A 16521-nucleotide genomic window follows, 5' to 3' on the forward strand; every position below is an offset into this window, starting at 1 on the left:
ACAAAGAACATGACCAGGGCAGGACATGGCATTCTGCTGCCTTACCTGCAGAGACCAATTAAGTATGATATTGGTTGTGTGTTTGTCATATATGGCCTTTATTATGCTGAGGTATATTACCTCTATTCCTACTTTGCTGAGAGGTTGTTTTTTGGTTTTTGGTTTTTATCATAAATGGGTGCTGGATTTTATCAAGGTCTTTTTCTGCATCTAATGACATGATCATATTATTTTTATTCTTGATTTTGTTTATGTGATGTATCACATATCTTGATTTGTGGATATTGTACCCACTTTGTATTCCAGGAATAAATCCCACTTGATAATGGTGTATGATCTTTTTAATGTATTGCTGACTCCAGTTTACTAATATTTTGTTGAAGATGTTAACATCTATGTTCTTCAGGGATATTAGCCTATAATTTTTTTCCTTGTAGTGTCCTTATCTGATTTTGGAATTAGGATATGCTGGCCTTGTAAAATGAGCTTGGTAGTCTTTCCTCCTCTTTAATTTTTTGGAATAGTTTGAAAAGGGTAAATGCTAGTTTTTCTTTGACTGTTTGGTAAAATTCACCCGTGAAGCCATCCAGTCCAGGGCTTTTATTTGTTGGTAGTTTTTTGCTTATTGCTTTAATTTTGTTAGTTGTAATAGGTCTATTCAGATTTTCTGATTTTTCTTGATTCAGTTTTGGAAGATTGTATGTTTCTAGGAATCTATCCATTTCATCCAGATTGTCCAATTGTTGGCATATAGTTGTTCATAATTTTTCTTACAATCATTGTATTTCTGTGGAGTCAGTTGTTACTTCCCCACTTTTGTTTTTAATTTTATTTATTTGGGTCCTCTCTCTTTTTTCTTACTGACTCTGGTTAAAGGTTTGTCAATCCTGTTTATTAAAAAAAAAACAAAAAAAAAAAAAACAGCTCTTGGTTTCATTGCTATTTTGTATTGGTTTTTGAGACTCTCTTATTTATTTCTGCTCTGATCTTTACTATTTCCTTTATTTTACTCTGGGTTTTGTTTGTTGTTCTTTCTCTAGTTCCTTTAAGTGTGAAGTTAGATTGTTTATTTGACATTTTCTTGTTTCTTCAGGTAGGCCTGTAATGCTATGAATTTCCCTCTTAGGACTGGTTTTGCTCTGTCCCACAGATTTTGGGTCATTATGTTCTCACTTTCATTTGTTTCAAGGTATCTTTTGATTTTTCCCTTGATCTCATTGTTGATCCAGTCTTTGTTTAGTAACATGTTATTTAGCTCCATGTCTTTGTGCATTTTTTTCAGTTTTTTCTTGTGATTGATTTCTGGTTTCATATCATTATGGACAGAGATGAATGATATGATTTAAATTTTCTTAAATTTATTCAGATTTGTTTAGTGACCTAACATGTGCTGTCCTAGAAAATGTTCCATGTGCACTTGAAAAGAATGCATGTTCTGCTTTGTGTGAATGCTGGGAAATTCTTAATGATTTTACCTGACTTTTGTGTTTTGTGAGAGAAGTCCAATTGGACACTGGAGTGTGCACCAGGGGTTGGAAACTTGGGCTCACATATGATCCCAGCTGGAGCTGTTTCTCCACCTTCCTAGGAAAGGTTCTCAACTACCTATTGACCACTGCCACACTCTGCCACCAGGTGGAGCCTGTGAGCAGGAGGGTGGGGGTTAGACACAACTTCCTCATGTACTAAGTTGTGAAGTGCAACCCCAGACACCTATGAGGGTCTGCTCTGTCCCTGAAACACCCCTGTGCCCAAGGGAACTCAACAGTAAATAGCAAGTAAACACCACCTGGCAGGTAAAGCCAAAGACCTCGAAAGGAAGGAAACGCTTTCTCCTGCTTTTTCAACAACGTGTCCCACATTTTCATTCACACAGGGCTCCACAAGTCACCTTGCCTTCCCTAACTCATTGTCAGATATGGCCACCTTTGCTAACTTCTCTCAGGCTCCATTTCCTCACCCATATGATGTGTGTCGTCAGACTTTCCTGACAGGATTATGATCAAATTTTAAAAGAACCAATGTTATAAAGACATTGTAGACAACCCATAAACATTGATTTGCAGCCTCTCTCCCTTCAAAATTTTGCAACAAACTGTGGCAGCTGTTTTCCAAGGGTCTTCCCTACAAAGAGAAAAGGAGGAAGCAGAGAAGCCACAAGTGCTCATTGTGATAAAGAACAAAAGTCTTTACTGGGGAAAACCACCACTTCCTTTAGCTATTAATAATGACAGCTGAGCAAGGCGTGAGGGCCGAACTTCACCAAGGAGCACCAGGACCTTTCTAGGAACACCAGCTGAACCAAAACACAGACTGAATAGCACAGAAATAGCATCTCTCCTTCTTTCTCTCCCCCCATCTCTGCCGTCTCTCGCTCAGCCATTTCATGTGCTTACTCCCGGGGCTTCCAGCTAACCCCTCCTTCTAGAAGAGTCTATCCCCAGAGCTACATTTGTCCAGATGTCCTAGGAGCACCTCAAGCCCCATGGGTGCCAAACTCAGCTGATCTGCATATGCGCTCCACTCCACCCTTCCTTCCACAGATAACTCAGCTCTGGGGCTGACTTCCCTCTTATGACCACAGCAGCACCCAGGCCCCACCGCTTGGAGCCCTGTTTCGCTTTCCCTATTTTACCTTCCATATTCAGCTAGGAGCATCTAAGACTCTCTGGCCACTGGTCTCTGGCTTCAAACCCCAGAATGCAAGGTTGGATTGAAGGAAGCGTGGTGATCACAGAACTGAGCATTGAGGATGCACAGGTGAATGTGAGGGCGTGCGATGCTCTGATGAAGTTTGGGGTGTAACTAGGAATAGACGTTGAGCAGGTGGCCATTCCATCACTCCCAAGGGAAAACATGCTGGACTTCTGTCCTGTGCAAGTACAGTCACCCTCAGAGTCCCTTGTGTGCCGAGAAAGTCCAGGTTGTGAACGAGCCAACATGAGGTCCAGACCCTCCCACCAGTGGAATCTTCCCAAGGTCTCACAACCTTCAAAGAGTGTTGGTCCATCAAGTGGCCCGATCTTCCCCTCAGAAGTAGCATCTTATCTGTGTCCCTGGCTTCATTCAACAGAGTGACACACACTATTCCGAACACACCTTCCCTGAAATTCTATCGTAGAAGGAAGACCTCAGATGCTACTTCTTTCATGAAGCCCTTCCTGACTCTGCCCCACCGGCTGACGATGCTCATTTCTGAATCAATGTGGCATTTTCTGGCACATGGCTCACAGCAATTCTCATATTTTCTTGTTTGACAGGCACCTGATTGTATCTGACACACCCCTACAGGATCTAGCAGAGAGCTAACAGCACAGAAGCAACCCACCCCAACCGCTGGGGCTCCCCTCAATCACATAGAAGGCTATTTGCTGTTACAGATCACGCTGTCTTGCAGCATGAAGTTCCAGGCCAGTCCTCCCCAGCACCCCTGCAGGACCTTGGAGAGCAGGAGCTGTGTTTTCTTTCTCCCCAAAGCTCCCAGTTCTACCCCGAGCACCAGGCACCCAGTAAGTCTTTACTAAATGTTTACTAAGTGTTTGCTTTTTTTGTACATTTTGCACTAATACATTTTACTGAGTAGAAGCTAATAAAATGCTAACATCATTAAAATGAGAGGCACAGGGAAGTAAAAATGAAGAATTGGTCCCAAGACATCTTGCTAGAAACTTTGAAGAGGAAAGGGAAACTAAAATAAATTGTGAAATGAAGATAAAGGAGTCAGAAAGAAAGTCATATGGGCACAAAAATGATCATTAGGGGACACAGTAAAACGGATGAAGAATTTTCTCTGATTAAGTGTCTCGCTCTATGTTTGCTTCAACCAGCATGATGTGGACCTGAGTTTAATGGAGCAAGCACCTATTAAGAGCAATGTGCCAGGCAGCAAAGGACACAGAGGTGAACAAAACTATCCCTGCCCTCTAGGACCCTAGCATCACTTGGGGCAGCGAGGAGGAGAGCTGTCATAGAAGGGCCCGCTCCCATCCCTAGACAGAAGACCGCCATCAGGATGGATGCCTGCAATTCATGGGGAGGGCTGGTTTTCCCCAAGGTGAGAAGATTCATGGAAATGAAGCCACACCGTCTAGTTGCCTCCCTGGAGGTCCATCTTACTCTGGATGCTGGCTCCCCGTTTCTTCCTGTAGGCTCTGCCCCACTCTCCCACATTCCCTGGGGCTTGACTACTGCCTGGACATGCCCCAGAGTGTCAGTGCTAACAATGTGCTCACACTTTGGTGAGGCTTGGGTCCTGTGGGTCCCATATGCTCAGGGCCGTCTTGGTTAGAAGGTAGCTCCTGTTTGTGAACCTTCAGATAGGATGCCCAGGACTGATCCGTTGAGGAGTTTTCTGCATATAATGCTGGCAGGAAATGGGTTCTCAGGGAGTAAGAGATATTGGGAAAGGAAAACCAAGGAAAAGGAACAGACAAAGAGGATCAAGTCCTAATGCTAAGAAGCTATTAACACAAAACAAAAATAATAATCCAAGTGCCCAATATAGAAATTGATGGATTTTTGAAGTAATGGTATTGAAAAGTATATTGAGGAGATATATTAATTATGGCTTTCTTTATGTCTATTATTCTTAACATACTAGCTTGTATATCATTCATTTAATTCAACTCAATATTTCTGCTTATTATATTCCAGGCACTATTTTAGGTCTTCTTGATATATCAGTCAACAAAAGTCCCTAGACTCAAGGAGTTTATATTCCAGGAGGAATATAGTAGATTTTTGTCATTTTAAAATATAGTAAATCAAAGGTGATAAAGTGGAAAGAGCAATATATGTAACAAAAAAACAAAAAGACTAGAAGGAAATGAAATTAAGAAAACAAACATAAAGATATATGAAGGGTTCAAGTTGTCCACAAAATCTGCGTTACTCCCCCATCCAGGGGTGGCGCTTGTTTCTATGTCTTTGGAATCTGGGCTCAGCCTGTGACTGTTTGTGCCAGTTATGGGTCTAAAGCTTTAAGAAGACCTGCTGGGCCCACTTTTAGGAGTTTAGGAACTCTGAAGGAATCCAGCTACACCATGGAGAGATCACACAGAGAGATCATAGGAGAGGAGGGGCCCTCAGATGATTCAAAGAGAAACAGAGGTCCAGCTGTCCCAGCTGAGCCCAGGCGCCATGGCTCCATCCTGTGTGACAGTTTGAATGTTTCAGCCAAGTCAGCCCCCCAGATGATCACAGCGCCAGCTGACATCATATGAAGCATGAAGCAGACCATCCAGCTGATCCCAATCAACCCACAGAATCATGGTAGATAATAAATGCTTATTGTTTTAAGTCACTACACTTTAAGGTAGTGAATGATGCAACAATAGAAAACCGGAATAGGAAGTGGTACCTGGAAGTGAGATGCTACATGACAAAAACCTAAAACATGCGAATGATGGTTCATTTTATGTATCAACTTGGTTAGGCCATTGTACCCAGGTATTTGGTCACACATCTGGATGTCTCTGTGAAGGTATTTTTTAGATGACATTAACCATTAAGTCCATAGATTTTTTTTTTTTTAGTGGATTACTCTCCATAATACAGATGGGCCTGATGCAATCAGCTGAAGGTGTTAAGAAAAAGACTGACATTTCCTCTAAAAGGGGAATTCTGCCAGCTAATGGCCTTCAGACTTGAGCTGCAATATTAACTCTTCTCTGGCTCTCCAACCTGCTTGCCTATCCTGCAGATTTTGGACTTGTCAGCCTCCACAATCACCTGAGCCCATTCCTTAAAGGCCATCAATATCTCTCTATCATTATCTCTGTCACTCTGGACAACTCTGACTACTACATGTGGCATTAGCATTGGGGACTAGGCAGCATAAGTAAGGCCTCAAGGATACTGTTCATGAAGGCTGGACAGACACGGAGGAAATTGTTACTGGATGCTAGGAAAAAGATGACCCAGTTATGTAGTGGTGGAAAGTTTAGTTACACTGCCACCTGCACTAATGGAGCTAATAGAAATATACCAAAGACCCGGCCGGCGTGGCTCAGGGGCTGAGCGTCAACCTATGAACCAGGAGGTCACAGTTTGATTCTTGGTCAGGGCACATGCCCGGCTTGCGGGCTTGATCCCCAGTGTGGGGCGTGCAGGAAGCAGCTGATCAATGATTCTCTGTCATTATTGATGTTCCTATCTCTCTCTCCATTTCCCTTCCTCTCTGAAATAATTTTAAAAAAAAAGAAATATACCAGAGAGTTTATAAATGTGGCTAAGGAGATTTCCAAGCACAATGTTGAAAGTGTCAACTCATTTCTTTTAGCTGTGTATGATACGGAATAGAGAAAAAATGAACTAAAAATGAACTGTTCGTTTTTATGCAGAATCAAGAGAAAAATATTTCCAAGTCAGTTATTGCTGCATTTGAAAATAAAACTGCTTGTCATTCCCTATTTTTTTGAGGTAAAAGAATGTCAAAATAAGAAATAGTCTCAAGGAAATGACCACATCAGAACACTGACAGTAAAACATGTTCATGGCATCAAGATTTCAAGGGTGTGACTGTAAGGCTCTAAGATGTCACAGAGAGAGAGAGCTGCCCAGTCTGTCCAGCATCCCAGGTGACACCAGACTTTCAGCTGAGCCCTCCAAGGTGTCATTCATGTGAGTGATACCTGATCTACTTTGGATATTCAGCCTTAGTTGAGTGCTCCGATGACTTCAGCCTCAGTCAACATCGCAAGAAGCAGAAGAACCGCCTAGCTAAGCCCAATCAATCCATAGAACCAGGTAAAATAATAACATGGTTTATGTTTTAAGCCACTAACTTTTGAGATGATTTATTATGCAGTAAAAGGTAAGCAAAATCCTGATTATAGATCATTTGAAGAATAATAAGGAAGGGAACCTACTATTTTTTTCTTTACATTTAGTTTTACTCTATGTAGTTACAATTATGATATGTGTAATTTTTATGCTGGTTTTGTTTTGTTTGGTAATACATAATATATCACATTTTATATGTTATTACATAGTTTTAATAAAGACCTGCAGAGGTGAAAAGAACAGGGCCAAAGTAGAAATACCAGGTTAAATAATTGTCATAAATTGCTGCTTTGACCCAACATAAAAGACCAAGACAGGAGAAAGTAATCTGGCCAGGTATAGATTTTATAATCTATCAGGGAAAAGATTGTTGATGGTTAGGAGGGTATGGTTACAAGGGAAATAGTCAGAGAGCCAAACTTTTAACAACATAAAAAGGAGGAAATCATTAGTCAGTCATGAACTTGAAGTTAAAGGATCTGGGAGACAACAGAAATTAAATTTAATACAAAGAATACAGGCAGAGAGAAAGAAATCTCCATATATACAGTGCACAATATATAAATGACTCCCATTTAAAGAAATAAACAGCCCTAGCTAGCTTGGCTTAGTGGATAGAGCGTCAGCCTGCGGACTGAAGGGTCCCAGGTTCGATTCTGGCCAAGGGCACATGCCTGGGTTGCGGGCTTGATCCATAGTAGGGGGGCGTGCAGGAGGCAGCCGATCAATGATGCTCTCTCATCATTGATGTTTCTATCTCTCTCTCCTTCTCCCTTCCTCTCTGAAATCAATAAAGAAATATATATTTTTAAAAAAGAAATAAACAGCTCAGTAGAAATCAGCAAGGATTTTGAACAAGAAATTTACCAAAAAATATATATATAAATGCCCAATAAACTCACAAGCGAAGACTCACTGACAAACAGGGAACAATTAGAAGTTACTTTTCTCATACTGAGAAAGAGTTGATACTATTCAGCAATGAGGAGATTTTGGGAATCCTGTCCTCTGGTAGATGGTGGTGGGAGTACAAAGTGGTCCAGTTATTTTGGAGGGAATTTAGAAATACTTATCAAAATTTTAAATAAGCATAATTCTTCCTTTGATCTACCAATTCCACCACTAGAAATCTATCCTACAGAAACATAACCACACAAAAGTATCTGTACAATGACATTCATTGAGACAAGTCTCTCCCAACTAGGCTGGCAGCTTCTTGAGAGTGCGAACTTTGTCATTCACTCCTGTATTGTCATTAGCTACATCACTGCCTGGAACATAGTAGATGCTCAGCAAATATTTGTTCAGTGAATGAATGGGACTGAACATTGGAAATTAATTTTCTGTCACAAGGAAATGTTTACATCTATCCTATGGAATACTATGAGCTGTTTAAGAAAATGAGGTAAATCTGTATGTACCAACATTAGAAAGTCTCCAAGATCAACTGTTAAGTTAAAAAGAAAAAGAGAGAGAATAATAGTAAAAAGCTAAAAATAACCTAAGTTCCATCATCAGAGAACTGATTTACTGGATTATGATTTAAATAAATCTAATATGAGGCATCTATTTTTATGTTGGCCTTGATCTACATTTTTTACTGTTGAAAGACATCTGTGATATTGCATTTCAAAAAAAAATAGCATTTCAGCACTTAGTATATATCAGGATTATTCCTTTTAGTCCTCACAATCTCTCTGTGTGTAGGTACCATCATTCCATGTTATCGTTGAGACCCTTGCAGCACAGAGAAAGGAAAGTCATTGCCCAAACTTACGTTGCCACAGAGCCAAGATTTTAACACAAGCAAGTGGCTCCAGAGTTCCTTCGCTAAACCACACAAGGATAAATTGACCAGACGTTCAGGTTTAAGTCTACTGACTAAGAATAATTACCAATAGCATCCTCTTTATTTTCAAAACGTCTCCAGAGAAGGACAATAAATGTTATGGTCACTCTACGATAGCAATGACTGAGTTCAGTCTAGGGAGCCAATTTTTGGCAATGTGCTCAAGCTCCCCGCTTCAGTCTGCTCATAGGGGAAATGGGACAGCAGTAGCTCTGCCTCGTATAGTTGCTAAGGATAAATGCTTTGATAGTCTAAGTGCCTGGCACATAGTACCACATTAACTACTAACCCATGTATAGTGCGCGAACATGTATTGTGAGGTATCTGCATGTTCAAAAACTACTAGCAGAAGAGAGCTCCTGTAGCCCTGGCCAGTTTGGCTCGGTGCATAGCGTGTTGGCCTATGGACTGAAGGGTCCCAGGTTGATTCCGGGTTCTATTCTGGTCAAAGGCATATGCCTGGGTAGCAGGCTCAATCCCCAATAGGCTCTCTCTCTCTCCTTCTCCCTTCCTCTCTGAAATAAATAAAAAGTATATTTTTAAAAAGGAAGATAGGCCCTGTTACTATTGTAAAGATATGTACATGAGCACACATGTCCATGTTGAACATATAAATGTATACATATGTGTGCATGCGTGTGTGTTTAACAGTGAGCAAGCAGCCTGGCAAACATGAAAAGCCATGTGGTGTCTGTGGTGCATCCTGCTTGCCATGTGGATGTGCTAGCCGAAGATGAACAACAAACATTTAAAAATGTCAAATTAAGGTGAAAAATTTTTTTAAAAAATCGCTTTTATCATTAGCAATTCAGATTGGGTATCGTTTGATTTAATTAGTACTAAATGTCACAGCCGGTAGGAAAGCCTCAACTTCTAGTTTCTCCCTCAATTGAAGTATGGTAGCAACCATACTTAGGTAAAAACTGAGTAATGAATCTTTAGATTCATTCCCAAAAGACCAGTAGGGAATGAAATAAGGCTTTAAGGACATTCATACATTCATCTCAGGTAAAAACGGCTGTTTAAATTTTAACCCTGCTCTTTTGGCGCCTGCATGCACTTAATTACTTAAACAATAGAGTAGTTACCTCAGCCCCCAGATTGAGATCTGGAAACTCACATTAATCCATCCCACATCACAAAGGTCATTTTCCTGTGCCTGTGGACCAGAACCACAGGAGATTGATTCCCACTGACTCAGTGGCTCCAGGAGTTGACTACCTTTAGAGATTATTAACCCTGCTCAGTTCTGCTTTTTGTACAATCTGCTTTCACAAGATAAGTCCGCATTCCAATGTCTAGAATTTAACATTTAGGACAAAGGAAAATTCTTGTGGTTTAGACCTTTAAAAGGACTGCCTACACCTAGGATGGCGCGGTCATGAGGGTGGCCACCTGCGTGTGGTGCCCTCGCGGCCGTCCTGGCCAGTTTCAATAAATCCTTGCCTGCTTTTTTTAAAATCAATTAGCAGCCTCCGGTGGTCTTATTTTTGACTCCAGGGTTCGACCCCACAACACAATTAACTAGTTAATTACTTTGCAAGCACAACTTAAGGGGCCCTGGCACTCTTTGGACTTGAACAATTTGCGATGAAGACCTGGGGTGTTGCATTAGAACCGAACCCTTGAGCGCCCGGGCGGCAGGGAAACAGGGGGTGGGGAGTGGGGAGCTCTCACCGCTCCCGGCCCAGGCTGCAGGCGTTTTTTGGAGGCAGAAGTATGCAATCTCAAACTCGCTTTCGGCAGCCCGAAAAGTAGCTCCCCAGCGTGTTCTATTCTAGTAGAACTTCAAAAATGGGTTCTCGGGCGGAAGCCAAGCCCTGGGAATGGCAGTCAAGAAACTGGCTCTCTCTTTGGAGAGAGATTAGTAGCTAGCGGGGAGGGGGCACGAGGAACCTTCGGGAATGGGTCCCTGGGCCTGATGTGGGTGGTGCTTCCAGGGTTTGGACCGATTCATCCATCGATTCATTGAGCTGATCGCCTTGCCCTTTAAGTTATAGCTCAATTGTTCAAGTTGTTATCGTTTTTGCTTTGTATGTTAAATGAGTTCTCTAGTCACACTCATTTCACGGGGCGCCAGAGGACTCGGGGTGCTGGGGGAGCTGTTTTCTATTAAAGAATGAAGCTCATTTCAGAGGTCTGGCCCTTCTGACGCCATCCCGTCACCTCAGGCTCTGCAGCTCTGCCAGCCACTTCAGCAGGTGTCACCTGTAACCTCCCGGGCACGTTCAGGTCAGAGACCGGGAACGGAAACCCCAGGCGAAGTAGAAAATGCCCACAAAACCCCACCCCGCCCCCGCGTGCACGTCGGCGGTGGCTTTCTGTCCCTGCAGCGGGGCCGCGGGCGCCGAGGGGGGCCGAGGGTCAGGACGGCCCGGGCTCTGGGCACCTTGCCCGGAGGGCGGTCATCGCTGCCAAGTGTTCGCAGCTGAGCTGGCCTCCGCGCACACGCTCCGTGCCACAGCTCCCGCTCCTGCAAGGGGCGCGCGAAATGTCAAGCCAGAGGGCTCTCAGCGGGCCGGAAACAGAAGACGCTTTGTGGGGGCCATCAGACAGCGCCCCCGCGCCCCCGGCCGTGCCCCGCCGCGCCCCCCAGCCGCGCGCATCCGCCGCAGCGCCGCGCCCAGCTGTGCGCCCCGACGCCCGCTCACCGCAGCTCCGGCCGCAGGACCTGCGTGTAGGTGTAGCACCGGCCCAGGACGATCTCCGAGAAATGGGGAGTGGTGCCCGCCCCGTGCCACTCCTGGTGCTGGGGCGCCCGGGGCCACTTCAGGACTCCGACCACCACCGCGACGATCGTCACCGCCACCAGGACACACAGCAGGATGCCGACACAGACCTTGGCTTTCTTGGAGAGGTGGCAGCCGGCTTCCTCCGTGGGCACGGAGCTGAATCTGTGGTCGGACATGGGGGCCCCTACAGGGTCAGCCGGTCGAGTGGGAGGAGAAGGCCCGGCCAGGCTGGTCAGGAAGGGTGGAGAGAGCTGCCCCCTCGGAAGCTGCACCTTCCCCCTTTATTTCTCACTTGCCTTTTCTCGGCTTCCTTTCCCACCCCAGCCCCTCCCTCAGAGGTCCCTGGCCGGCCAGACCAATGAGGGTTTGGAGGACTTTAAAAGACTTGAGCCAGGGGAGAGTCCTCTAAGCTAGGACAATTCCTTGACGAGGGGAATGGAGAAACTGCCACAGCTAGCTGAGCAATTTACAGCCAGTCACAGGTCGCCTCCCCAGAGATGATGACCTCTAGGCCTCAGTGGTATTTCAGCTCCAGGCTCAGAAAAGCAGCAAAACCAGGTGAGTGGCGCCAGGGCCAGCTGCGATGACCAGTGACCCCAGGCCCTGACCAATCAGTAGAAACCAGGAGTGTGCAAGAGCACACCTGGGAAGCAGGACTCTTCTGCTGACACCCTCCCCGGAGACCTGCCTGAGGAGAGAGATAAAGCCCTCAAGACAGAGGACCCTCCCTGGAGCACCCCTGCACCATTCGCAGACATCCCCTGCCTCTCCTCCCTCCCCCCACCTCTAAGCACTCAGGGACCCCCCACAAGGCTTGCAATCAGGGGAGCCACGGGCAGCGGCAGCTCCTCCAGGGTTAATTCCCAGAACCTGCCACGGAGGCCTCCTTTACTCTGGCTTCCCAGGGAGCTGGCGGCAGCCCCGCCTCCGCTCCTTTCTTTCCAGTAAGGTTTCTAGAGAGCCAAAGCAGCCCGGGGTAGGCTCTCCTGTCGCTTCTTTTAGGCTAAGCTCTTCCCTGTTTCGCTGTCCTCAACAATAAACGTACCCTCATAATAAAAAATAAAAGGGAGGGGGAGGCAGCCACCTTCAGCTTACCCTGCAGATGCCTTCATAACACACTGTATACCCTGGCCCCTTCGGGCCAGCTCCCTTTGCCAGCCTTGAACTTTACACTTTAGCCACACTGCTTCCTGGATGCCTGCCCGGGCACCTTTGTACAAGCAATGCGGTTCACCGGCAAAGCCATGCTCTCCGTTTACTCAGCGTTGACAAAGGCCTGCTCAGCCCCCCTGTTAAAGGCTCCACCTAAGCCTTACGCCTGCTCCCAAGTGGCATCCTGGTAAAGGTCTGGGTTCAAGCTTAGCTCCATCACCCAATGGCTGGGCGAGGTGGGGTAAGTTACTTGGCCTCTCTGTGCTTCGGATGTAAAGTGGGGCCAATACCAGGACCCATTGCACGGTGTTGTTATGAGGAGCGAGTTCATATTGACAGCATGGTCGGCGTAATGCCTGCTACGTGGTAAGCATGCCGTCGGTGTTCGCTCTTCCTACTTGCTTTGTGAGCATGTGCAAGGGGGTGCCTTTCTATCCTCCGTGGGCTGTGCTTAGAAAATGTCTGGCATGCAGCTGAGTGGTGGTTCCATGACTAACCAAGTGGCTTTTCCCAGACATCCCCTGCCTCTCCTCTCTCAGGGTCCTTGGCACAGGGAGGTGTGGGTGGGAGTTCAGCCGCCCCTCAGAGGGAAGGTAGAGAGCGTGGCGTTAGGGGTTGGAAGGTCAGTGGATTTGCTGGCTGTGACCTCGGACATTCTCTTTTGGTTGCTCCTCAGTGAAATGAGAAGTCCCTGCTGAGAGTGGGCGGGGTGCCGGGGAAGCTGCAGGAGCCTGGGAGAGCAGATGGAAGAGGAAATGAGAGAGGTTCTTATGGTGTCATGAAGTGGTCAGGAAGTTAAGTAAACACCAGAAGGTACAGGCACGTTTTAGGCAAAAGTAGGCAGACAGTTGGTTTTCATGGGGGGGAGGGGGGGGAAGGGGGCGCGGGGAGAGGGTGTGTGTGACCTGTGTATTAGTTCACTGGGGCTGTCATAACAAAGCCACCGAGTCTGTTGTGGCTTAAACAACAGAAACTTATTGTCCCACAACCCTGGAGGCTAGAAATCGGAGTTCAAGATGTCAGCAGGGTTGATTTCCTCTGGGGCCCCTCCCCTTGGCTTAGAGATGGCTGCCTTCTTGCTGTGTATTCATATGGTCTTCCTCCTGTGTGTTCACACTTCTGTGTTCCAATTTCCTCTTCTTGTAGGGACACCAGTTACATTGGTTAGGCCCCACCCGATGGACTTCATTTGAACTCAGTTACCTCTTTAAAGGTCCTGTCTCCAAATCCTGTCACATTCTGAGGCCCTGGGGGTTAGAACTCAAACATATGAATTTGGGGGGGGGGGCACCATTCAGCCCACCACACCAGGTAAGAACGATGAAGTAAGAGAAAGGCAAGCAGGCTGAAAGTTTCAGCAAAGATGCAACTTTAATAATGGGACATTGCACCTAAGTCCCACAGAAACCGAAGTGAGGACAGAAGGACGGTGAGAGACAGTGAAGATGAGGAACTCCATGGCAGGGAGGGCCTGATGGGGCCAAAGAATTGATAGAGGAGGGAACACACCCCCTTGCAAATCACTCCGTCCAAAACTCAACTATTGATCTTCCTCCTTCAAACCAGATCTTTCCTGGTCTCTCAAATTTCAGTAAAAGGACCCCCCCCCCCCCCCCCCATCCAGCTCGGGCTGGAAACTTCCAAGTTTTTTAACCCTTTCTTCTTCCTCCTCCCACACATCTATCCAGAAGTTGGTTCCTTCTGCCTTATATTAATGATATTTGACATTTAATATTACTTATAATTAATGAATATTAAATAGCTACTTTACTCACCTCCACTGCCACCAGCTAGTCCAAGAGTTAGCCTCTTTCTCACCTAGGCAGGGCTCACCTGGCCCTGAACTTTCTTCCATATTGAATCATGTGCAAGGTCCCAAACCAGTTCCTGTGTAACAAAGCTTGTCACAGCAAAAGTGTTCTGGCTTGTAGAATGAAACATTTAAGACATGCCACAAAAACAACTCCTTTAAAAAGGATATTTGGCCCTAACCGGTTTGGCTCAGTGGATAGAGCATCGGCCTGCGGACTGAAAGGTCCCAGGTTCGATTCCGGTCAAGGGCATGTACCTTGGTTTCGGGCACATCCCCAATAGGGAGTGTGCAGGAGGCAGCTGATCGATGTTTCTCTCTCATCAAACATCGATGTTTCTAACTATCCCTCTCCCTTTATCTCTGTAAAAAAAAAAATCAATAAAATATGTTTAAATAAATAAAAAGGATATTTGTTCTTGATAATAAAAGAGTAAATGTCAAATAGAGCAAAGTGAATATGTAGAGCATCATTCTTTCTCCTGCCCCTGACTCCACTCTTACCATATTAATGAACAGGCAGCCTTCATATATGTACAGAGAGCTAAGCCTTCATTGTTTCATAAAAACCATGGCATATTGTACACCCCTCTGTGTACCTGTCTTTATTCACATAGTGATATATTTAGAAGACATGACCTGCCAGCATATATTGCTCTACCTAATTCCTCTAATGACCCCTGGTACTCCATTGTGTATATACCATGGTTTATTGAACTAGGCCATATAAATCGGCACCTAGGTTTTCCACTCCTTTGTTTCTACATTAAATATTGGAATAAATACTCTTATGTACACATATTTTTCTACATGTCCAAGAACATACACTCCTCAAAGTAGACTTCCTGGGTCAAAGGGAAGGAACATTTAAGATTTTGCAAGGTAAGGACAACTGAAGAGGTTGCACTGCACGGCACTCAAACTCCCATGGTTACACTTTGGTATTTCTTTTGCCCTCATTTCTGGTTATGAAACAGCACTCCAGCTTAGTCTCTCCTTTTGTTCAGTGTAACCGACACTTGAGAAAATAAAATCTCAAAGGATCCTGTAATCCTTTGTCTGCCCAAGTCACTTGATCAGTGAACCCTCCCACTGTGTTCTATCTTCCTGCAAGTAAGGCGCTCAGCTATCATGCCAAGCCCTTGGCAAAGGAGATTGCAGATGTGCAAAGAAAGACCCACCTCCCTGCACTCCCTCTGGTTGTGGCATGATTTGGGGAAAGTTACATTTTTAAATATTTTCTCATCTATCTAATGGCTACAGGGGATTGATTGGGATACTATACATAGTAGGAAAGGTTAGACACTGGACACGTGGTAATTTTGTCAATGTGAACTTAATTGCACATAGTTACAATACACTGAGGCTCTTAAATATGGCAAATTCTGGTATACATTCACTCAACACAAATTAAAGACCCACCATGTGCCAGGCACCATGGTAGCTTGCTGAGGACACACAAGTAAACTGGCCTTGAGGGAGCCTGTGTAGAGCAGTTAAGGACACGAGCTTTCTGGTCAGGTGGACCTGAGTGGGCTCTGTCACTCGGGCAAGGAACAAACCTTCTCTGAAGGTCAAGTGTCTCTTCTGTACAGTGGGCTTAAACATTTTTGTGGGCGTCACTGAATTACTTTGAGGATTGAGTTAGGTAATATAGAGAGAATTTAGCTGAGTGTCTGACCGCTGGCAAGAATCCCAACAACTACGCACCAGTATTGGGACAGCTGTATTGGGGCAGGAGCGAAGGAATACATCAGAGTGGGTTTCAGGAAGTCTGGGAAAGACCGAGACATTAGGTCAGGCTGACGGGCAAGCAAGAATTGCAAAAAGTGGGAAAGGCATTTACACCGAACAGTAAGGAGAATTTCAGGGTGGATGTTGGGACATCTGGGGCATCAGAGAAGTGACTTCCTCCCAGTCACACAGCTGGTGAGTGGAAGCTCTGGTTCCAGAATGACCTTTCTTTGGTCAACTTCATTAGTCATTTCAAGTCATTCAAGTAATATGATCACATTTTAAAAGCTAGAAATAGAGAAAAGAAGAAAAATGTCCCCTCTGTTCTAAAACCCAAACTCAACTGCCATTAATATTTTGATATCTATCCCTACAGTTTTTTGCTAATCTTTGACAGCTTTAAAATCAGTTATAACATATACTATTTGGTAACATGTACACATTTCACATATATATGTATA

The 16521-nt window shown here is 44.9% G+C and overlaps 1 protein-coding gene across 1 annotated transcript in view; it reads right to left on the reverse strand.

The window, feature by feature from the left end:
* The window catches only part of CD38 (CD38 molecule), a 35104-nt gene extending 23443 nt beyond the window's left edge, over positions 1–11661 (reverse strand). Inside the window, exon 1 of the mRNA XM_079779065.1 lies at positions 11284–11661. Coding sequence (XP_079635191.1) covers positions 11284–11540 — 257 coding nt within the window. The 5' untranslated portion in view covers positions 11541–11661. The remainder of the gene's footprint in view (positions 1–11283) is intronic.
* Positions 11662–16521: the final 4860 nt, after the last annotated feature.

The sequence above is a fragment of the Cnephaeus nilssonii genome (assembly GCF_951640355.1).
Source record: "Cnephaeus nilssonii genome assembly, chromosome: 1".
NCBI lineage: Eukaryota > Metazoa > Chordata > Mammalia > Chiroptera > Vespertilionidae > Cnephaeus > Cnephaeus nilssonii.